The sequence below is a fragment of the Eptesicus fuscus genome, chromosome 5 (genome assembly GCF_027574615.1).
Source record: "Eptesicus fuscus isolate TK198812 chromosome 5, DD_ASM_mEF_20220401, whole genome shotgun sequence".
NCBI lineage: Eukaryota > Metazoa > Chordata > Mammalia > Chiroptera > Vespertilionidae > Eptesicus > Eptesicus fuscus.
The window spans coordinates 94,361,729-94,387,197 of NC_072477.1; the positions used below are offsets into that span (position 1 = coordinate 94,361,729).

The following is a 25,469-nucleotide window of genomic DNA, read 5'->3' on the forward strand; positions in this document are numbered from 1 at the left end:
TTTGTGTCACTCGGGGGAAAGTTACACCTTTCATAAAACATGCAGCCTTTATTTAAAAAAAAAAAAAGTCTGTTACAAAGGCGCAAAGCAAATTCCTTGACCTTTCCCATGACCTTTGACCGCAGTTATGGATAATAGAATAGATGCGATTTGCAGTTCACTCGGGGAGCAGAGGGCACCAGTAATGTTCTCTGCCTTCCCCGGTTCCACCCTGTAGATCAGGGGTGGGGAACCTTTTTCTGCCAAGGGCCATTTGGATATTTATAACATCATTTGCGGGCTACACAAAATTATCAACTTAAAAATTAGCCTGCTATATTTGGTCAAACATTTAATTAACTTATCCCTGATGCCTTGGCAGGGTCAGACTGAATGATATCACAGACCTCATATGGCCTGCAGGCCAGCGTTCCCACCCCTGCGTAGATCATCATTGAAATACTGAATTAGATGATAATGTGCTGAATTTGATGGAAAGTAGAAACAATCACATTCTTAACATCCCCCTTCATCTAACATTATGACTATTCCATCCTTATATGCTATAAAACTTATGACTATTTTAACATTATTTTTAAAAATATAAAAATGTGAAAATGCAAAAAGAACTGGGGAGCCTACATACAGCATCAATTCCAAAAACATACATTATAGTGATAAAAGCATTTGAGAATACTTTTAGTTCTCAAATACAAAAGCATTTGAGAAGTGAGCATTTATCTGCATGCGTTTCTGGCAGGCTCCAAAGATGTAAATAAGTATTTAATGGATGGTTTGTGTCCAGTTTAAAAGCGTTTAAACCCAAACTAAACGAAACCAAATGCTCTGAACTCTAAAGCTTTTGTCCATATTGACCACTGTTACCCACATTTAATGCCCGTTTTCACAAATAGAGCCCAAAAGAAAACTGGGATTTACAAATTAACAAACTTAAAATATTTTGTGTTACCAAATGCTTGCATTAAAGGGTGTCTCCATGCCCGGGCACTGTGTGACATGTAAACATTTTCCTCTCTGTGTAGAGTGGGTCTCAGAGAGCAATTCCCATGCACGAACACATCTTTGTGATCATCGTTGCTGTGGCTCCCTCAGTAATGGTGAAATGAGCATTGTATTGCCTTTGCTGATATTCCAAAGACCACAGAAAGCATAGAGGGATTGCTAGAAAATAGGCCACAGTAAAGAAAAAGAAAATTGCATTGAAATAAAAGGTAAAAAACATCTTTATCCTTGATGCATGACAGAGGGCGTAGTCATGGAGAGGAAATTCAGCATTCCTTGCGTAGAACTAGCACTGACAGTTTAAGTAGGTCAGCATCCAGGGCAGTGGCAAATTGCTTGTTTGAATATAGCAGTTATATTAGTGAGGGAGGTTTCCTTCCAGGAAAGAGGTCAAAGAAGTATCTAAGTTATATATCAAGTCTGGTACCTTTCTCGCCGGGAGTTTTGTTGACATCACTGGTTGCAATACCAAGTGTCATGTCAAGCTTGTGTGGCAGGATGAATCTGATTAGCCAACCAGGTCTAGCCTCGGAGTCTGCCTTTGCTTTTGTTAAATTTCAAAACTGCCTCTGTAAGCCTCATATTGGATTCCTGTCCCAAGATTATTTCAGTGCTTAACATATATTTATATTTTCAGGGTGTTGTGAATAATGGAAATCGTGTTATTTGAACCTCTTAGAAAGAAAATACAATAGAATTATGGAATAACTTAAATGACACGTTCCCCCTATAATTCTAATTTCCACTTCCACAAAATGGTAATGAACTAGAAAATAGAACAAAGTCTAGTTAATCTGTGGAACAAGTAGACTTAAATTTCCAAACTAATGCATTCCCATAATGGGTTTGGATCCACGATGTCTGCAACAAGTGGAGTTTGCTTAATGACTTCTTATTGGTTAGTAATTCAGAATCCTGCCTTTAAAAAAAGCAAGCAAGAAAGAAATGTTTTAGTTGACTGATCCTCCCCAGATGTGGTAATAGTAAAATGGCCTGGAAACCGGTGTTCAAACTTGGGTGAACAAGTCCCCCAAGGCTCATCACAAGCTTAGCAGTGATTCCCATTACAGGAAATGAGCCTGACATTTGCCTGTTTATGTCTTTTATGTGTGTTTGTAGTTTAAGTTGCCTTATCAGTATATACAATCGAACAGGACTTTTACAAAGCAATGTGGGAACAATTCTATCTTCTCCTTTGAAAGCAGACTTTTATCCTGTCTTTTCCAGCTCCCCCATTTAGAAAGCTTCAAAAGCTAAACAAAACATACCCATTACCTTCATTGCAGAGTTAGAGCCTGTCCATTGAATCTGTGAGATTCCGTGGGAAGAAGAGGTGCTTACTCTTCCTAATGAGACCCGAATATAATCATGGCCTGTTAGTGGCGGTATGGCCACCTCTCAGTTTGCTACAAGCTGCATAGTCCTTTGGGATATGAGGGTGACTTCGATGAAAGCACAGGACAATAAATGCATCCAAAGCTCAGCTACTGGGTCAAGCCTCTTGAGACGCATTTCATCTTCCTTACAGTACTGGCTGCTTAACACAAGTTTCTTTGGGGGAAAGTCTCACTTCTCCAGTAATTATTTTGGCATAGTTAAATTTTATGTCTACTTATATTTGCTGGAGAGAAAGAAAGAGCAAACTTGGAAATCATTTTGCCGCTGTGCAAAGAAATATTATTAAGCATGTACCTTCCATCTTGAGATTCTTTTTTTAAAAAATTTATTGATTGACTTTAAGAGAGAGAGAAACATCCATTTGTTGTTCTACTTACTTATGCATTCATTGGTTGATTCTTGTACGTGTGCTGACCTGGGATCAAATCCACAACCTTGGTATATCAGGACAATGCTCTAACCAACTGAGCTACCTGGCCAGGGTCTCAGCTTGAGATTCCTGATGCATCTGACAAACATCCATGTCATCTGCTCATTGCCTCTGCATGAACTGCCCAACTTCTCTGATCTCCCTTCTTCACCCTACTGGCCAAGCCTCTGCTCACCCCAACCCCCACCCTAGTGGGTCAGTGAGCAGGCAGTGGATGCCAACTTATTTTAATATTACTTAAGAAATAAACCCACACGGAAGATAAATTTGCTGCCCAAACAATGCATGGTATGATGCATTCCAGAGTCAAATGCAAATGCTTTTTCCATTATGTGTAGCTTTTAGATTATTCTTGCCAGTCCTCCTTTTTATGAGCATGGAAAACAGAAGTTGACTGTGCTGTCCTTTTTCATTTGATGGGCAATGAATATGATGCTCAGGGAAGTTAAGGAATGTGTCCAAGTTAGATGCTGGAAAATGAACTCAGCTCACTGCCTTTTGGGTTTAGCCATTGAATCAGAAAAAAGATTAGCTTCTCTAGATCCCAACTGTGCTTTCTGATAAGATGTCTCCTCATGGAAAGTTATATTCATTACTTTTGATCATAATGGATCTTAGCATTTCCATATATAAATGGTTATGATTTTGTAGAATGGATATGCCATTGTTTTCTGAATGATCATGTTGGTAATGTGTGTTGCTCAAGTGATATACAGAATGTATTTTGTGATCATATGTTATAGTAACATGTCTGAGAAAATATATTTAAATTATATGTCATTGTGTTTTAGTTCCAACAAGGACAATCCAGACAGCAATCTTGTGAGCCTGCAAATCAACATCACTGCTGTAGCTCAAGTAGAAATAAGAGGGTAAGTAATAAACAAAGCATTGTAGTAGTTACACTACATGTAATAATAGCTTTCTGTATATGAGAGTGATGATAAAATACCAGTAAAAACTGTATGGAATTTTCCTAATGCATTCAAGATCACAGTTCACTTTGGTATAAATTTTCATTCTTTTCTGCCCATTATTAGCCTTCCATTGCAAAGTAGAGTAAACCCTGTATGGTAATTAAGTCTGAAGACATCAAAACAAGGGCTCACTTTATTCCTCAAACTGACAGTTTAATAATCAAACTATAAAAGCTGGTGGTAAGAAGACAGATAAAATGGACAACCGTTGTGACTGCCTGAAAGTCTCACTTCTCGAGTAATTATTTTGGCAGAGTGAAAATTCAGCCTCACCATACCACATCTTGAGTTTAAGAAATGGCTAACTCTGAGATGTGAGGGCTGATGGGATATACATTTTAAAGCTTTTTCATTCTGTCCTATTCTTTGAAGAAGGTGCCAATAAGCCATCAATTGGGAGACAGGAGGAAAGTGGTCAAGTAAAAGGCTTGAAATAACTACCATCTGGGAAATTTATCCTGTGGGGAAAAAAGAAGTCAGAAATGGACTGCATGTAGTTCTTATTTTGTACAAGCGTGGACATCATTACTTTTATTTTAATTCTTATTTCTTCAGAACAACCAGTTGGCTAAAAAATATCAACTGGTTTTGGGGCTGAATTGTCACTGGGACTCCAGCAATCCCAGTTCCCTTTTCCTTTTCCATAGGTCTGAGTGGTTCCCATTCCTCCACAATGGCAACTACAGATTTCTGCACCCAGAGCCTTTGTCACCTGGCTTTTTCTTACTCTTCCCCCTGCTGCTCTCAAGGAAGGGGGTGTCTACCTGCTATCCCGGCACCTCTGAGACTCCACCTAGTGGGTTAGAGAATAATAATGCTTAACGTTTATTGATACTTCCGTGTGTTACCCCACCATGTTAGGACATCTGAATGTGTACTAGTGTCCTTGCTGTACAACCAAGGGAGTTTGGGCACAGGAGTTAAAGGCTGCACAGCTAGGAAGTGGGGGCTGGAATGTGAGTACAGGCAGCCTGTGCTAAGTGCATGCTTATAAATGTCAGCTATGCAACCTATGAGATGGAGTTTCTTGAACATTATCTACACAAAATCTCATCTTATGTATGCTTTTGTGTGTTTTTTCCATTCAAATGAATGTTTTTGACATTCACCCACTTTTAGTCCATGTGCCTATAGTTCATTCATTTTGACTGCAGAAGAGAATAATGTAAAACTATACCATAACTTATTTATCCATTCTACTCTTGATGAATACTTGGGGGTTTTCTTGTTTTATTTACTTGCTTTTTTTATAAACTTTCTTGTATATATTTTCTGACTATCAGAATAGTTTATGCTCCAATGTGGAATTTTAGGATCAGAGAATATACAATGTTCCCATTGCTTCACATTATTACTATTATTGTTATTATTATTTTCCTCACCCTTTGATCTGTTTATTGATTTTTAGAGAGAGGGAGAAGGAGAGAGAGAGAAAGAGAAAAATATTGAGGTGAGAGAGAAACACTGATTGGCTGTCTCCCATAGGCACCCAGGCTGGGGATTGAACCTGCTTGGTTTCTGATTACCATGAGATTCATATATAACAAGCGATGTTTGTAGTGATCCATTATAAGTTGATAGCTGTTTAAGTTCAAACACATTCTAAAACTACCATAGTTTTTACTCCTCCACATTTATTTTTTTAATTTATCTTTATTGTTGAAATTATTACAAATGTCCCCCTTTTTCCCCATTGACCCCATTCATCCTGACCCCAACCACCTCCCAGGCCTTTACATATGCATAACACATTAATGTTTCTGACATCATATTTTACAGTGTGTGTGTGTGTGTGTGTGTGAGATTGGATTTTAAACCAAACTTTCTGAGGAAGAAGCACACTTAGTCATGATTATTGTTCTCTTTATATATTATGGGACTCAACTTAAAACTTTGTTAGTGACTTTGGCATATATGTTCATGAGAAATATAGATCTGTAGTTTTCTTTTCTTACAATATCTTTTTCTGATTTTGGTATCGGGGGGATGCCAGTTTTGTAAAATGAGTTGGAATGATTTCTCCATCTGCTCTATTTTCTGAAAGAGTTTGTGTAGAATTTGTATTATTTTTTTCATAAATATTTGGTAAAAATCACCAGGCAAGCCATGTGAGTCTGGAGTATTTTGTTTTTTGTTTGTTTGTTTGTTTGGCTTTTTGATTTTGCAGGAAGGTTTTAACAATTAAATTGCATTCTTTGATATAAAGCTATTTATATTCTCTGTTTCTACTTGAGTGAGCTTTGGTAGTCTTTCAAGGAATTTGTCTATTTCATCTAAGTTGTTACATGTTTTCACATGAAGTTGTTCATAATCTCTCATTTTCCTTTTACTATCTGCAGGAAGGATTTCTAATGATGGCTCCTCATCATTCCCAATATTGGCGATTTGTATCTTCTACCTTTTTCCCCAGATCAGTCTGGCTAAAGTTTAGTGGTCTTTTCAAAGCACCAATTTTTTTGTTCATTGATTTTTAAAAAAATTTTTGCTTTTGTTTTCTATTCCATTGGTTTCTGCTTTTATTGTTATTATTTCCTTCCTTCTGCTCATTTTGGGTTGGGGTTTCTCTTTTTTTTTTCTCCTTCCTCTATGTAGAAATTAGATCATTGATGGGAGACCTGTCTTCTTTTCTTACATAAGCATTTTGTGATGTAAATTTCCCTGCTTTAGTAGCATGCATAAGTGTTGATATGTTGGTTTTTCATTGCGAATTCACTTCTAAGTATTTTCTAATTTCCTTTGTGATTTCCTCAAACTTATGAGTTGACTCATAGGAAGTGACCTGTTTGATTTACAGATATTTGGAACTAATCTATTTTATTTTTGTGAATTTCTAGTTTAATTCCCCCATTCCTCTCTTGATAAGAAAAACACTATCTTTTAAATCAGAAAAGAAAACAGAAGCATTATTATCTATGATCTTTAAAAAAAATTGTAACTAGTATATATATAATTTTTTTCCTCTTTCTTTAAATTTAGCTTATCTTTGTTTTGCTAACTGCCGGAGCCTGCCGGCATCAGTCAAACAGTACCTGCAAGGGGGGTGAGGATGAGAAATGACAGCCAGAAACAGGATGGGATCGGGCGGATGGAAGCACTTCCCGCTTGCCATCCCGAGTTTATTTTTCTCCACACTTTTATACAGGGCCAGTTACATTCCATACATTACATCATTCCTATAATGTGGTAAGCATAATTATACCCCTTTGTTTCAGGTTTCCTACTGACCTTTACACAAAGCTCCTTATCTTGGCTAAGATCCTAACGGCTATACCTATACACACACCTCTGAGGCCACCTAAATTCCTTTCCATCCTATAATCTAGCCATGCTTCTTGCTGAAGGATAATTATGCTTATACATTAACTGTGCTTAAAGGTTAACTAAGCTTTAGGGGGCAGAATGTGTGATTACTAAACTATTGTGCTTAGGGGTCTTAAGCCTAAGGGGGGCAGGATGTATGACTAACCTTGGGAACAGGCAGGCCACTTTGTGAAACCTGCCCTTTCAGGACTTTGTCAACTAAGGTCGCTCCCAACAACTCCCCCTTCTAAAAAGTTAAACAGGTTGGGCTTTTAATTTTAGTTCATGTAGCCCAGTGTGCAGTGCAAGAATGCCTTTACCTACTCTACACATTAAGATAGAAAATAAGCAAAACAGCATTAGAACTAAACCTCCTAATCCAGAAATTCCTAAAGCTAAATGCTGAAAATCTCCTACAGAGGGAACAGTCTTAAGAAATTGATCAAGAAAATTTCTAGCGGTGTCACTGGCATCAAAATGCAAGGGTCCTGTTTTTTGTTTCTTGTAAAACTTGAATCTCTTTATGCAAAGCTAATAAGTCTAAAGAATCATTCGCACAATGCCATATGCCTTCTAAGTGGTTCTTCACTCTATTCCAGGTACGCACACTCTCATTATATTTCTTAGACGTAACACAGATCCAACTATATTCTGCGTGACACTCCAATCTAGATCTTATTTGGAGACTCCGTACCTTTTCTCCTAGGTACAGTACCATGTCATGTAAAGCATTCAGTTTCTCCTCTATTTTCCTATCAATATTTTCCTGAGTACCCAATGCCTGGGAAATATTTTTAGACAAGTTATTAACAAAATGCTCTGTTTGCACTTGCTGAGTTAACGCCACCGCTGCTGCGGTAGCAGAGGCAATCAAGGTGATGAGGGCTGTGATACCTGCTATCAGCAAGCCAGTGAATCTCCTTGGCCTGGATAGTGCCCCTGTGATCTCATGCCAAACCTGTAACGCCTTGTCTGAATACCAGGGGCCAGTGAGATTGACAGACACCATTACAGAGGATGGTCGGTGTACCACAGCAACTTGTTTCCCATTTTCTAAATTCTTGACACAGTTGGTCAAATTGCACTGGACACACTGTAACTGGTATCTATTTCCAGAAAATGTGATATGAATCCTTCCTACTAATAGAGCATAAGGTTCAGGCACACAGGCAATAACAGGTCTTTCTTCAGGCAGATTAGTATAAAGTAATGACTCTGGTCCAAGGCGAGACGTGTCCTTATTATCTTTCTGAACCAGAGGAGTATCCATACTTGCTCCTAACTTCCATAACCCATATTGGAATTTCCCATTACTTAATCCCCATATTCCCTTATACATTCCCAGTTCTAAGGAGTCTGTCCTGTTGGGTTGAGACCAGTCATAAATGGAAAAATTAGTTCCTGGGAGTACGTACTGTACTGCCTGAGTACCATGACAGCGTTTCCATGGCACAGCGTACTTGGCAGTCAGGGATTCTTTTTCACAAGGGGGCAAGTCTTGGGGTGGAGTGATGTTGATTACCTTTCCCTTCTTTCCGCTCAGTCCTTTAAGAAACACCATCCAGCGGGAGATGCCATTGCTACAGAGTCCATTTGTAGACATCCCGTTACATCACCCTCTAATGACAAACAAATAGGCATTCCATTCCCTTGTCCAAAATAGTTAAAACCCACATGTAGTTCTGGTCGTATATGTCCATTAGAAGGCATCCCCAGGGTGTGAGTGTCATTCACATATACCGGAACAGACGGTCCGCCCCATTCAGCTGGATGAAGTAAAGGAGGGTCAGGAACGTAGGCCCAGTGGATGTCTCCTGAGACACCCGGTACTTGGCAGCTTAGGATAGCCATCATCGCCAGGAACATTGAGACTCCTGTCTTTGGAGTAGAAGTCTGTATCAGCATCTGTTCTGCTTCAACCGCCAACTTCTTCACCTGTCCCCAGGTGGGCACCGCCGCTGTCCGCGTCATCTGAGCCAGGTTGTAGGGTCTCTCTTGGAGAGTCAGTTGTCGAACTCCCTTGACCAGCTCGCCCATCTCCTGCGAAGCGCACAAGCCTCTCCGGAAGCCACCTCACACTTTCGGCATCCTGGGGGAAAACACAAACATGCCCTCGTCCCCAAATGAGCACGGGGTCTGGTCCATGCCATTGTCCAGTTAAAGGGTCCTTCCACCTGACCTGAGCATAGGTGGATGCAGTTCCTGTATTCCAGAAACGCTGTGCAGCTGATCGCCCATGCACATCCAAAATTAAAAAATTAAGAATAAATAGAGTATGATGTAATTAAGTTCTGTGGTGTCAGGGGATATAACTCCCCCCTTTTTATTTTTTGTAATTGTAGCTTCAGAGTGCTATTAGCTCTTTATACTATCCCCTGTCCTTGGGGATTGTATGGAATTCCTGTTTTATGGGTAATACCCAGCTTCTGGCAAAACTGTTGAAAACTTTTTCCAGTATAGCCTGTGCCATTGTCGGTTTTAATACATTTGGGCTGTCCCATAACTGCAAAAACACTTTAAGCAGTGGGCTATACAGTGCTTACTTGCTTCACCAGTCTGAGCTGTGGCCATAATACAGCCAGAAAAAGTATCCACAGTGACATGTCCATACTTTACCTGCCCCAAACTGGAGATATGAGTCACATTCATTTGCCACAAATGATTAGCTTTTAGTCCCCTTGGGTTAATCCCATAATGAGGCACTGATTGAGTAGTAGAACAATTTGTACATCGTTTGACTATTTGTCTGGCAGCTTCCCTGGTAATTTTAAATTGCTGCCTGAGACTATTACTATTTTGATGATGCAGCGCATGAGATTGCTCAGCCAATTGTTCCTGGGTATACAATATTATTCTAGTCGCAATGTCTACCTGTTCATTCCCTTTTGATAACGGTCCAGGCAGTCCAGTATGAGCTCTGAGATGACCAAAGAAACATGGCTGGATGCGCTGCTGTAGGGCGCGCTGTATGTCTCTAAACATGCTTTGTACTATGGAATTAGTTGTCCTAATAAAGGGAACAGTTTCGATTACTTCCATTGCTCTTACTACATACTGACTGTCTGAATACAGGTTAAATGCCTGATTTGGAACACATTGTAACACTGCTAAGATGGCACACAGTTCTACTACTTGCGCAGGTGTATAGGTAGTTTGAAAAGTTGTCACTTCACCCTGAATACTGTAGGCTGCATTACCGTTAGATGAACCATCAGTAAAAATCAACAAAGCCTCTGTAATAGGTTCTTTTTGTACTATTTTAGGAAATACAAAAGCATGCTGGCTTGCAAACTGCAAAGGTTTATTGTGAGGGTAATGATTATCTGTTTGACCAGGGTAATTAGTCATAGCCGCTCCCCAGTTGTCACTATGTTGTAACAACCAATCTACTTGCTGTTTGGAGTAAGGAAGACAGATATACGGCGGCTCACGTCCAATTAATTTGCAAGCTTCAGTCCTTACCATGTGGATAAGAGTAGCTACTTGATCATAATAAGGTGTAAGTACTTTTGCAGGCGATACAGGCAGGTGAATCCATAATAAAGGACCTTCCTGCCATAATACTGCCGTGGGGGGGTGTTGAGTAGCAAGAATGTAAGCTCCCCATGGCTGAGAATAGTCTAAATATGAAACCTGCTGTTGACCAATAGCTGTTTCTACTATCTGTAAAGCCTGTCTGGCTTCTTCTGATAGCTCTCTGCGAGAGTTAGGATTAGAATCTCCCTTGAGGACTTCAAAAAGAGGCTTAAGCTGTCCTGTGGTGATTTTAAGATAAGGTCTTAGCCAATTAATGTCTCCTAGCAGTTTCTGAAAATCATTAAGTGTTTTTAACCCATCCTTTCTTAGCTGTATTTTCTGAGGGGTAATACAATTCTGATGTAAAGTATATCCCAAGTAAGAGAAAGGAGACTGTCTCTGTACTTTCTCAGGGGCAATGACCAGTCCCTTTTCTTTAAGCCCTTTTTGTAGTTGAGCATATGCAGCTAGCAATATGCCTTCATTCTGATAAGCTAACAGAATATCATCCATATTATGTATAATATAAACTTGAGGAAATTTCTTTCTAGTACTAACAAGAGCTTGAGCAACAAACTTTTGACATAACATGGGACTATTGGCCATCCCTTGGGGGAGAACGAGCCAATGATATCTCCTCATAGGTTCCTGAAAGTTAGTGGATGGTATACTAAAAGCAAATCTTTTACAATCTTGAGGTGCTAGGGGAATAGTATAAAAACAGTCCTTCAGATCAAGAATTATTTTGTAAGTACCTGCTGGAATGGTAGAAGGAGAGGGAAGTCTTGGTTGTAAGGCTCCCATAAGTTCCATTGTCCCATTAACCTTTCTTAAATCCTATAGTAAGCTCCACTTTCCTGATTTTTTTCTTAATGACAAATATGGGAGAATTCCAGGGGGAGTTAGAGGGTGTTATATGGCCTTTGTCTAGCTGTTCCTACACCAGCTGCTCAGCGGCCTGTATCTTTTCAGATGCTAGGGGCTATTGATCAACCCACACTGGATCATCTGATTTCCATTGAATCGGATCTGCATGGGTTGCAGGATAATCAAAGGCCCCCCCTAAAAATACCCTAACCCTGCTCTAAGAGGTCTGGGCTCTGGCATGATTGGTTCTATTCTTCCTTGGCCCTCTTTTCCTAACCCCTGGCCTGGCAGCAGTCCTTGATTAAACATTTGCTTTGTTACTGGGGTGCTGGGACTAGAAATATAAACTCCCATTTCTTGCATGACATCTCTACCCCATAAGTTCACAGGGAGCTTAGGAATAATGTATGGTTGAAATATTCCCCTGTGACCTTCATTATCCTGCCAATGTAATTGATTACTACTTTGTTCAGGACTAGCAGCTTGGCCAATGCCTTGAAGCTGTGTAAGAGCAGGCTGCTTTGGCCAGGATAAAGGCCGTTGTTCTTGGGTAATAACCGAAACATCTGCTCCGGTATCCAGTACCCCTGTTACTTTTCTTCCATTTACTGTAAGTGTTAACTCTGGGCGTTGAGCCTTAATAGCTTGAACCCAGTATAAGTCAGAGGACCTGAAACCCTCTGTCCCTCTCTGGGTGCTAGTGGCTGTATGACCTGCCCTGGCATAAGGCAATAGAATTAATTGAGCAATCCTTTGTCCGGATTGTATCACAGAAATAGTAGATGGTGAATGAGTCATGATTTTTATTTCTCCTGTATAGTGTTCATCTATGACTCCAGGTGCTATGAATAAACCCTTTATGGTAGAGCTACTGCGTCCCAGAATTAGTTCCATAGTACCCGGAGGCAAAGGCCCACGAACCCCTGTAGGCAGAGCCTGTACTCCCATTTCAGGTGTTAATACTGTGTAGGAGGCGGCACGGAGGTCCAGTCCTGCGCTCCCTGAGGTTGCTCTGTATAAGTCCTGAACGGATTTCCCTGTTGTTGGCTGGGTCCGCTCTGCAGTGCCCCAAAGCATTGTTGAGGGGCCTGGAGCTGGCCCCACCTCCCGTTTCCCTGCTGGGGAGGCAGCATGTTCCCTTGAATATCTTTCTTAGATTTGCATTCTTTGGCCCAGTGATTTCCTCTTTTACACCTGGGACACAAACCTGGCTGTCTGGAATTCCCTTGCCTCTGAGGGTACTGTTTAACTTGATGGCCCATTTGTCCACATCCAAAACAACTTCCCTTTGGACCGGGAGTATTACGACTCCCTGCCTTTCCTTGTTGGAAGAGGACATCCTTTAAAGTTTTTCCTTGGAGTGCTGCGGCTATAGTTAAGCCTTGAACATAGGATGGTCCTATGTCTGAGCACAACCGGATGTAATCTGATAAATTCCCTTTCTTCCTAAAAGGTCTTATCGCAGCCTGGCAGGCCGTGTTAGCATTCTCAAATGCCAGTTGTTTCACCAGTAACATTCCTGATTCTCGATCACCAATGAGCCGTCCTGCTGTTTGCAGCAGGCGGGATACAAAATCCAGAAAAGGCTCACCAGGTCCTTGCCTGATTTTAGATAAATCCTCTGTTTGCCTTCCTGTAGAAGGCAATTTTCTCCATGCCTTAGTGGCAGCTGCATTGACCTGAGCATAAGCCCCAGGAGGAAACTGAAGTTGACCGTTCAATCCTCCATAAGGTCCTTCTCCTGCTAGCATCTCAAAAATAAAAGGAATATTTTGGCCTCTGTTTATTTCTGCTGTAGCTTGACACTGTCCTATAAATTCTGATTTCCACAACAGATAACCTCCTCCTCCCAAGCAAGCTCTTGCCATGTTCTTCCAGTCATTAGGAGACAGAGCATCCGTAGCTAAAGTGTCCAGCAGCGCCTCAGTGAAAGGTGCTGTTGGCCCATACTGGGAACAAGCTACTTTAAGTTCCTTTAGTTGTTTAAATGGAATGGGAGAGTGATATCTCTGCATTTGCCCCTGACCATCTGGCCGTTCCAGTATGGGAGACGCCATATGAAATCCTCCTGTGTCCTCATCCTTTTCTGCTGCTCTCTGCAACGTCTGCTGCAGAGGGGAATTGAAACCCAGCTTGCTAGGTCCCCAGGATAGCTCTTTATTTTCTGGCGGAGGGACCCGTATTGGGCGCGGTTCCCCTTCGTCCGGTTTTTCTACTTTCAGGACGGAGGGCTCCTGAGGCGTTCCTCTGCCAGAGGAAGGTGTAGGACATCTACTTTGCAGCTTAATTGTTTTTTCCTCAGGTGGTGACATTAGCTCACAATTCTTTGGCTTGGAGGCCAGTCGTTAACAGTTCCTCCTTAATTCCTCTAAGTCCCTCTTTCATTTCTACTATCTCCTCTCCCAATTCCTCTGAACAGTTTAGCCGTGTTAATTCCCTTTTTATCTCAGCTAATTCCTCCTCAATTTTCTCCGAACGACTGGGGGCTGGCTCAGTTACTGTTGCTGACACCCTCAGAAAGAAGAGCCAACCGTGATCATTATCATGATAATGAGCGGCTGCATCTTCTAAAGCCTCTTCTTCCTCGGGAGGGAGAAGATCCCGAGGCTCTTTCTGTGCCAGCAGCACCTCCTGCTCCTTATTCTCTGATTTTCAGTGAGGGTTTCCAGGCAGCGGCCGTTCTGGCGGTGCTGAAGGCTCAGGAGGTTTATTAAGCCCCTCAGGAAGGGATAACTTTCCTAGGCTGGGGCAAGAAAGGTTCTTGTCTTTTAAAGACAGCCTCTCTAGACTAGGACATGATGGACTTCTTTGCCTCATTCCCTCATTCCACCTTTTCCCTTCATGGTGGGGGTCAAGACAATCCCAAATAAGACTCCACAAAGAAAATGTATCCACAGGCACCTTCTTCGGGCCACGAGCAGAATAATAATCTTGTATTCTCTTTCCAATCCTAATCCAAGTCTCAAGAGTCACAGTCCCTTCTTCTGGAAACCAAGGACAAACTTCTACCACAAAAGCCAGAAAGCGCTCAAGCTGTTTATGCCCTACCCTAGTTCCCCGAGCGCGAAGCATAGTTTCAAGCACATGCACAAACAACTCTTTGCTATTACCTTGTCCCGTAATTTATCTCTCCCGACTATAAACTCACTGCTCCACTTACCTTACTCGGTGCACCTCCTTCTTAAATTGCAGTGTCCTTCACCGTTTCCCCCTATATCAGGTCTCCTGTCCGGGCGCCAGAAAATGCGCCAGGAAATGCCGGAGCCTGCCGGCATCAGTCCAACAGTACCTGCAAGGGTTGTGAGGATGAGAAATGACAGCCAGAGAACAGGATGGGATCGGGAGGACGGAAGCACTTCCCGCTTGCCATCCCGAGTTTATTTTTCTCCACACTTTTATACAGGGCCAGTTACATTCCATACATTACATCATTCCTATAATGTGGTAAGCATAATTATACCCCTTTGTTTCAGGTTTCCTACTGACCTTTACACAAAGCTCCTTATCTTGGCTAAGATCCTAACGGCTATACCTATACATACACCTCTGACGCCACCTAAATTCCTTTCCATCCTATAATCTAGCCATGCTTCTTGCTGAAGGATAATTACGCTTATACATTAACTATGCTTAAAGGTTAACTAAGCTTTAGGGGGCAGAATGTGTGATTACTAAACTATTGTGCTTAGGGGTCTCTAAGCCTAAGGGGGGCAGGATGTATGATGACTAACCTTGGGAACAGGCAGGCCACTTTGTGAAACCTGCCCTCTCAGGACTTTGTCAACTGAGGTCGCTCCCGACAGCTAACCAAAAATAAATTGAAACTGTTTTATTCCAAAATAAATTTTAAATTTGGAACTGCTTTTATTTCTTAAGTACAAGGAAGCTAAGGGATTAATGTAACTATTTTCACATATTCATTTTGCGAGATTAATATTTTTAAATGTATTTCTGTCATCACTTATTGCACTAATGTTTCTAAGTAAAAAATGTAGAAATGTTTCTATTCATTTTGCCAATAATCAAAACAGATCATTAAAATCGGGTTTTTCATATGGGTGCCAATTATTTTAATTGCTTAATGTTCAACATTTGACCATATTTTTTTTCTCTAAGTTAGTGTTAAAGTTCTTTTTTAGTCATTTTACAAAATGAAACTCTTTTCTCCAAATACTCAGCAAAAAACATTAGTTCTAATGTTTAATTCTTAAAAATAGTCACTGTGTTGAAAATCTTCTATGTTTGGTCCTCGGGAAAATCTAATTTTCTTTTTGGCCAATGATCTTTATTCCAGTGTATGTTATCATGCACTGTCTCTAAAAGTTCTTTTCAAAAGTTTAGCATTGTTTTGTAATTTAAAAAATAAACTCAAATGGATTTATTTTGGGGGTAGGAAAAACATTGAGACTTGTTTCATTTGTTTCAAAGCTAGGTAATGTCAACACCGTCTTTAAGCAGCTGTACATGTCACCTGTTGGCACAAAGGATTAATTTAGCATAGTTATGTAAGAAGTACACTTGGTCCCAAGAAGCAGCACCACATATATTAAGATCTCGAAGAAGAATAAAATTTTACCTTTTATAAAATAATCAGGATTGAATGGGTTTGTATTAAGAGAGCCTACAATCATGAATAACTATTTTCTGCATAGATATTGTCTACAGCAGGTAGAGCCAACATTGTTCCATGAATGATAGTCTTTGCTATTTTGGACAAATATTGCTGAAAACAGGCATATGAAAATTGGGTCATGCCATACTACTGCATTATCAGATTTTAACTTCCTGATAGCATATAGATTTTAAATTATCAAAAATCTAATTCATTCCTCTCCCTCAAAGCTCTTCCCAATGTCCTGTGTTACCACTGAGGACCCTAATTTCCTTATTGCTCGAGGGTCTCTGTGAGTAATGGACTATCCTGCCTCTTAGAATGTGAGGCTATTAAGTAAGGGTTGTTGGATTACTGCACTGGCTGTTCTCCTAGGTTAATTAATGACATTCTTTCTCCCTTCCTTCTAAAAAAATAATAACTTTGAAAACATTGAGCAATGCGTCCCTTATTTAGTTGGGGTCTTTAGAGAGCCATTCTTGGCCATGCTTTCCCCACGTTTGGGAAGGTCTTCAGAGGGTGGATATGTGAATTTTGTGAGTCATACTTTTTAAATGATTTTGCCATATCCTGTGATAGGTTTCTTTATAGATTTTTATTTGATTTTGTTATAGAAATGGGCCGGGAACTTTCTTTTTAAGTTGTGTTTACTAAAACCGCTGCAGCCCAGTGGCCCCTGTGGTGCTCTGTATATTGGAAATAGAGTGGCTGGTGCTGAGCAAACCTGAGCTCTAATCTTCACCTGCAATTAAGTTCCTACTTCTCTAGCCATCAGTTTTTATTTCATTTATAAAGTGAGGGATTTTGATCACAATGTCTCCATAATACTGGCCCCATATCTAACTGTATGATTCTGTGGTCCTAAGTATTCACGACCAATCCTTTAGGACTAATGATCATAAAAACAAAACAAAGCAAAAGTTTTCCTAGAGCCTCACAATGGATGTAGGCATGATGGAATTAACTCTGTTGTTGCCAAGCTAAAAAGCCTAAGAGTGAAATAAAGCTTTGGGTGGTGAGGTCATCAAGACCATGTGGGAATGGAAGCCCAAGGGCTCTGGACTTCCCTCTAGTGAAAGAAACCTGTCATCTTCTAGACTCCTTTCTTTACCAAGTTCCCTATGTTTGATCGAAACAGGATTTAATCAAATTAAGTAGGTAAAGGACTCATGGCATAACAACAAACCACTCTAAGAGTGGAGAATGTTGAGGTATCTGCCCAGCAAGGCTGTGCCCTGCACTTTTTATTTAATAATTACACCTTAAGAACGAATGCAAAATACTTTACAATTTAGTACATTTCTGTGGTTTTCAGTTTTAAAAACATACTTATACCCTCCCCTAGAAGACAGTGCCCCCAAATTAACTTTGACCAAAAGCATTTGAGACGTTTTCCAATTATTTGTGGTGTGCAACCCAGAAAGTTTATCATCACAATTTCCCAGATGAGGAAATAGAGACACACAGACATTAAATTATTTGCCCTTGGTTCAGAATTTAACCCAATAAAGTGTACTTTCTGCTTTAGAAAGAGGTTGCCAGAGGGAAGGAAAAAAGATAACGTTCGAAGTTGCTGGAGGCTGTGTTAATTACCGGATATCTTTAAAAGGGCATTTAAGACATCTGATTGCCAAAAGACAAGATGAATTTACTTTCAGCTGAAAGTGGGGAAAGTCTTTTAAATATATCTTTAGCTGCAAATTACTAGAAAGCATTGTGGGTTTTCTAAGAATTATCTTTTTTGAGATTGTGTGAAAATAATCATGTGGTGTATAATCAGCTTTTAATAAAGAATAGCGCCATGTACTGCATTTCATTCATCCACTGCTCACTCTCAAGGTGTAAGTTGCAGGCAATAATACCTAGCTGTCGAGTTAATATCCTACTTACATGATTTACACCATTTAAGTTACCCTTGAGTTATCTATAAAACAACTTTAGAATATGAACAGGCTTTATTTTGTTTTGGCTCCAAGCCTGGCCTTTTGAGAGGTATGGCTGAATTAAATAGGAAGCCAAAGAAATCTAAGAAAGAGGAATATACAAGTGGTTATTTTTCTATTATGAAGTATTTCACTGGACATTTAATACCCACAAAAAATTCTAGATTTTTATTCACGCAAAACAGTCCTATTTCTTTATATGGCTGAAAGTAGGAATTGTATATCCCATACACATGCACACAGGCACACACACACTCACACTTACACAGGATCTAATATATATATATATATATATATATATATATATATATATGCTAAACTATCCATCTCAAGAGATGAGATGAGATGCTGTAATATAGCCAATCTCTGAGCTAGAGACTGGTAATTTAGAGCGTGTGGTGGATGTTTCAGACCCTTCACCATTCTGATAGCTATTTTGCTGAACATCACTTTCAATACTGTTTTCCTTATGGGCAATGTCTATTCAAAAATTGAGAGCCACTTTCTCCTGGCACTGTGGTACTGACACTAGTGAACCATTCTTTACATGTGCCGTCATCAGCAGTTAATGTAACATTCCATGTTTCAGAGTCTCCCACCCTCCGCAGATTGTTCTGCCCATTCATAACTGGGAACCGGAAGAGGAACCCCGCAAAGAGGAAGGAGTTGGACCATTGGTGGAACATATTTATGAGGTAGCTGTTGTCTGGTGAAGCTGTGCTAAGGGTTTATTCATATGCTCTTGACTAATAAATGCTTCATAGTCTTTTAAAAGACAACAAATCTGAGCTTCAAATACTGCCCAGATTTGTGCTATTCTGCTATCATATTTCAATGGAGGGGGTGGGAGAGTGTCTTAAGACACTTGCTTGTAGTGGTGAGAGTCATTATATAGGGAAAAGCATTTTATCTTGTTACTGATCTTCTTTGTTAAATGGTCTTTATTTTCTTTCTTTTTAATGTTTAGACAGCCTAAGCATAAGACTAACTAGCTCCCTAGACTTTATTTCACTTATTCTTACATTTTCAGATATCCTTAAAACCCACCCACATCCTAAACTGAAGGTCACCAACCAAAGGTACCAGACAGAGGAACTTTTATGTATTATTCACTATTATACCAAAAAATGTGTAAATAATATAGTATATGATGGATGGATGGTGGATAGATAAGAGTAATTTTACTGTTCATTGATAAGCCCAATTAGACACGAATAACTTATTCTGAGATTTGATGTAGTCTGCTGATTAGTAAAATGTTTTCCAGAAGCGAGCCAGTGGCTCATGAGTAAACCTGGTCATCTTTTCTCACTTCAAATGTCAGATAGTGAATAGGAAGAAGCTTTGTTGATATAGCATCTGAAACATTTACATTTTTTACAATTAAAAGCCAAGATATAGTAAATGATTAGTTTAGTAGTTGTTCACTTTTTTATTTTTTTAAATAAAGTTAATGCTCTCAGTGGAGAGTAGTTATTCTTATTCATTTTCAAGGGACCAGAAGTTGAATTTTGGTAAAAATGATATTCCAAGCCATTATCCATTTGAGGTTTCTTCTTTATTAAAAAATATATTTTTATTGATTTCAGAGAGGAAACAACAAGGAGAGAGAGATAGAAACATTAATGATGGGAGAGAATCATTGATCGGCTACCTCCTGAAAGCCCCCAGCTGGGGACCAAGCCTGCAACCCAGGCATGTGCCCTGACCTGGAATCGAACCACGACTGCCTGGTTAATCGGTGGGCGCTCAGAGGTTTCTGCTTGATTAATGCCCCCTTTCCTATGTAACCTATGCCACTGGTCTAATAATTCTGACTATGACTTTCGTTTCAAACTCCACTCTCTACCCTTAACAATAAAGCCATTTTAAAACTGATGAGCTGTTTACACAGATGGGGACGAGGCATCAACTCCTGTGCAGTGTGGACAGGAGCGCCTCTGTCATCTGCCCAGCCTGTGGTTCAGAAGCAGAAACCCTGTCCAAAGCTGTGCCTTAAGCTCTCTGGATAGCACAAGGATAACACGGTCCCCAAGGCCACTGGGATTAACAACTTCACTGGGGGGCGAGGGGGAGGGACTGGGTGGGAGGAAGATGTCAAATCATTTATTAAACCTTCTGTGCACTAGTTTCTGCTTACGAGTGGTGAAGCTATAAAGTTTGAAAACATATTCAAATTCAGTCATTCTCAGGGCAGGCCTGCTTCTAATCGTAACATAAATGGATCATAAAATTTTAGGGTAATAATCAGTAGCGCCAAAAGAAATCATCGAATGCTTCTTACATGTCTCGAAATACTAGTATACTGTTATCAATGCATGCTACATGGTTTTGGTAACACGAACTAAATGGGCCACCTAATAAAGAAAACCGATTATAAATTATTTTACTGACCACAATTGTCAGAACTGTGAAAACACATACACCCACAGGTCCCCGCTAACTTTGAATTTTTAAGACCACAATGAATATGAACATACTTAGTGTTTTTGGTAAGCTGTTTTGTGACCTGTGAGTCCAGGATTCTTTTGCTTAAAATGTTCATCTCTTTATGAGATGTGGCCTTCGTTCCCCGAGATTTGCTTATTAAGACAGAAGGAGCTCAGCTTTGAAATGCGCACTGGAAGTGAACTGCGGTGCGCCCGCCCGGGTCTTTGGCATTTGATGGATAGCCATGTTTCCAGAAGGTGAAAGGGAGTGCATCACATATGGTTGCAATTGACAAGTCAGTAGTCAGGAAAGAAGCGATTTCAGTGTCAAGAAAGGATAACTGGGTTTTGAAAGCTTATAATTCAAATGGCACTTCTAACACTGCGATTAAATTAATATAAATTTAAGGTAAGCATCACACTGATCGGACATGGTTAACGGGGTCTTTGCAGAGGAAATCTGCTCGGAGCGCCTCACCGATTGAAGAGTCTGCCCTAAGCACCAGCACATCTTACTTCCAGAGCTCCTCTTGCTTTTAGAGACTCTCTTTCCTATTTTTCACAGTCGAGTCCAGATGACGTAAAACCAAAAGTCATGCTTTCCAGAATGGGCACAGACCGTGTGGAGTTTGAGTTCCTCCTCCTGCCTGTGTTGTATCATAACATAACGTGTTCCTTGCTTGCAGTTGCACAATATTGGACCGAGTACCATCAGTGACACCCTTCTGGAGGTGGGCTGGCCATTCTCTGCCCGGGATGAGTTTCTTCTTTATATTTTTCATATTCAAACTTTGGGACCTCTACGATGTCAAACAAACCCAGATATCAACCCACAGGATATAAAGGTAGGAGCCTGGTCTTACCTACAGATTTCTTTATTGTTTGTTTGTTTGTTTGTTTATCCTCAGATGAGGATATTTTCCCGGAGAGTGGTAGGGATGGGGAGAGACAGAGAGAAACATCAATGTGAGACACATTGATTGGTTGCCTTTCACACGTGTCCCGACCAGGGCCAGGGATTGAACCTGCAACCGAGGTATGTGCCCTTGACCGGAATCAAACCCCAGACCCTTCAATCCGTGGGCTGGCACTCTATCCACTGAGCCAAACCAATTAGGGCAGATTTGTTTACTTTTTATGGTAAGGAATAAACCAAAACAGTGGCTTATAAAAAAAAAAAAAAGCAAGCAAAGTAATCATATTTTTCCATGGTAATTGATCAGACCTTTTCTTTTAGTTTTATAGTTAAAATGCCAGACCTAACTTAAAATATCACACCTAGAAAACTTAAATTTCTCTTAGTGTTATGGTGCCCTGTTATTTATTTAGCCTGTTTCTATATGTACTTTTCATATATTGTTTGACTAGCAGCACAACCAAACTCAAATCATAAATAGACATGTCATGGTTTGGAGAATTTGTACAAAATGCTATTTTTACAGTCTTTTTGGTATATTGCCAAAGGACATGAGGATCTTTGCCAAAACTGCTTTTCCAGCTGTTGCCAATAGCGAGTGTTGAAATGCAATAATTTGCCAAGGGCCATCTCTGTGCCCTGAGAACCCCCAGACTGGAATTATCAGGACCCCATTTTTAGTGAAGCCGAGAGCAGTGCTCCTCAAGCTGTTAAGCATATTTCAATCACCTGGGAGTCTAGAATGCAGGGTCTTGGGTGAGGTCTGAGACTCTGCCTCTGTAAACACTCCTCTCCCCTCCCCCGCCCCACCCCCCTCCCTTCCAGGTCAGAGCCACAGACCTGGTTTGCTGGTCACACTTCACCCAATGAGGACCTCAAGCATCCATGGAGCTGATCCTATCCAGATTAAGATTCAAATTTGGCTTTAGGTTCCTTCTGGAAAGGAAAGAAATTAATTAGCATAAGCCCTTGAAAATGTCACATTTGAATGAAGGGGAAAAAAACCCACTTGTTAATCAGATGTCCTCACACGAGAACTTCATTTAAGAATGGCCATTCTCTAGGGGCTGCAGGGACACAGTGTCTCTGTGAGAAACGGGTGGAGGGCAGGCTCCCGAACACTCATTCGGCCTCCAGGACCCAGGTCTCCCTCTGCTCTCAGGGCGCTGGGACATGGCCTGTGATGAAAGCCTTCTTTTTTCAGCCCAACCATGCCTTCTATTCAAAGAGAGTAAGACTAAAAGAGAGTTCAGTATTAAAAGATTTATGGGGCATCAAGCTTCCTTCTTTATGGGGAAGTAATAAAGAAGACTACTTGTATTCCACAGAATTATTTAAAATACTTCCTCCCAGGAAAGTTATTTTCCATTTCCTCTCTGCTTTTCATTGACATCTCAGTGTCTTCAGAGACAGTAGCTTATATTACAAAATTAACATCTTCAAATGTTAATGTAGAACATCCAAGTAATTAAAACATTCATATGTCCTGTTCTGCAATTCACATATACTCTTATTTCAGTCATGGATTCTTAGAGCACATGCAGAAGGTTTCTAACTCTCTTTGAGTGCAATGTTTAGTTTATATCTGACACTATTTATATATGTTTGTATATATTATGTAACTTGTTTAATGTGCACCATGTTGGTTGTGAGTTATTTTTTCTTCCTTGCAATTAACAATCATTTACAGTGACTGGAGTAGTACAAATAGATAACTTTTTTTGACAGATTCATGCAAACTGAGTGGTAGTATATACTAAACACCTGTATTTCCTGCTACCCAGTTAGTATTTAACATATAGACTTTGACTTAAAATCTGTCCAAGGTTAGTAATTTTTTAGAAAGCAACTTAATTATGTTTATTTTATAAATTTTTAAGTCTATGGAAAGTGAATATAAGAGGATTTGACTACAATATAAAGTAATAGTTCCCTAAAATAACTAATTACTATAATTCATGAATTCTTGAAATTCTGAATTTATGGGACACTTGAAATGTTATTACTTTCAGGTTCTCAGTGCTTTGACCTATACTCAATAGGCATGACCCAGAGAGTCCAAACAAGCTTTTATCAATAATTATATTTTTAAAATTAATAACCAGTATATTTTATATAGTAACTATAAACAATTGAGTACTTTATTATCTTCCTCTTAAGATAAATAATTTATTGGTGAAGTCTCTATTAATTTACTTGGCAATTTATTTCTTCCTAGATAACTCAAAGCTAAAATCTGTTCTCTATCTTAAAAAGTAGTTGGAAATTAGTAAGGAGCAATTTATTTATTATATCTTGTTATCTTCAAAATATTGGTCTGGGAAATTTTAAAATTTAATATCAATTTCAGATTCTTACATCAAAGATAATTGCTGCTTTTTAAAAATTAGGGCATAGATGGTTTGATTTTTAACTACCTAAAGTTATTTTTTAAACTTGGTTCTTGAAGAAGTACAGAGAGGGTAGGTTTAGTAAAAGGAACAGGGAAGCAGGAATATATTTGTATAGTCAAGAACTAAGTCCCAATGTTAAATCTGGGTGGATGAAGGTAAAATTTCTTACTATTTGGCTCTACAGTTTCTTTATAAGTTGAGTAATAAGTGGTAAGTGCCTTTTAAAACGTCTGCCTCTGTGAGCAATCCCTGTTCTGTGAATCCTTTCTGAGCACGCCCCAGTCCCCATTGGACTAGCCACCAAAATACTCCGACCGTGGACCTGCCGAGGGGGAACTACCACCCCAACTTTCAAACACTTCCTCTGGAGGATTTGCAGAGGTCCCAACCGTGTCTTCCTCTTCAACCATTCCATTCATTTCCTTTTAGCAAAATCCCTTCCTCTCATGTTCACATACATTTCTTTAGTTAATGTCTCCCTCCTGTATATATTCTCATTTTTAACTACTGGCCAATGAAAGTAGCTACCTTCTCCACTGCCTCTTTCCAACTCTGACAGATTCCTAAGGAAATTTGTTTATGAAAAAGAAACCATTAGATTTCCTCAGAAGCAGTTTCTAGGTCACCCACTCTAAGGAACCAGTGCCACCAACTCTAAAAGCTTTGCACCCCCCCCATAGCCTCAGCAAAATCTCCACATTTCTCTCTAATTAAAGGTATCAGCATTTAATATAGTGTATTTAACACAATGGTTTGGTTTTGTTTTTTAAGTTACTCACATAGCAACTATCCCAGCTTTATTTTTTATTGCAAATACATAGTTTTATGTACCAAAGACAAATTGTGCATAAAGTAGATTTGCTTGTGGGCTGGCCTGAGAACTGGACCACCATTTAAAACATCAGTTCTAAAGAGAAATGCATACTGAGCGCCAAACATCTAGCTTAAAACTTTCTGAAATACAACCCATATGTAAGTTGAATATACACTGAGTGGCCAGATTATTATGATCTCTGAATGCATAATAATCTGGCCACTCAGTGTGTGTGTGTGTGTGTGTGTGTGTGTGTGTGTATGTATATGTATATGTATATGTATATGTATATGTATATGTATGTACATACATACACACACACACACACACACACACACACATATATATATATATATATATATATATATATATATATATATATATATATATATATATGAGGCCCGGTGCATGAATTCGTTCATGGGTGGGGTCTGGCCAGCCTGGCCAGGGGGAGGGGACATGGGCGGTTGGCCGGCCTGCCTGCTGACCGAACTCCTGGTCGAGGGGACAATTTGCATATTAGCCTTTTATGATATAGGATATACACTGAGTGGCCAGATTATTATGTGTTCAGAGATCATAATAATCTGGCCACTCAATGTATATTCCAAATATGATTTTGCTTACATAAACCTCAAAGTCCAAAAAGGCCTGAATGGGGCTCAGTTTTGACAACAGCAGCTGGTACAGTTTGGTTATCCGAGCAAATTGGCCTAATGTTCTCAGGGTTTGAAGCGCAAACACTGACAGCCTTTGAAAGCCACCGCCACGATCATTCTATAACCTGTGGCTGTTTTAGGAGATAGTAGGCAAAAGATTTCACCCACATACACCTTCCTTGTTGCCCAAATACAGAGCATCGGCAACTAAAT

At 39.8% G+C, this 25,469-nt stretch overlaps 1 protein-coding gene across 1 annotated transcript in view; it reads left to right on the plus strand.

Annotated features, from left to right (window-relative positions):
* The window catches only part of ITGA8 (integrin subunit alpha 8), a 204,212-nt gene that overhangs the window by 153,010 nt on the left and 25,733 nt on the right, over positions 1–25,469 (plus strand). Inside the window, exons 23-25 of the mRNA XM_008150418.3 lie at positions 3,622–3,702; positions 18,635–18,740; positions 21,161–21,319. Coding sequence (XP_008148640.2) covers positions 3,622–3,702; positions 18,635–18,740; positions 21,161–21,319 — 346 coding nt within the window. The remainder of the gene's footprint in view (positions 1–3,621; positions 3,703–18,634; positions 18,741–21,160; positions 21,320–25,469) is intronic.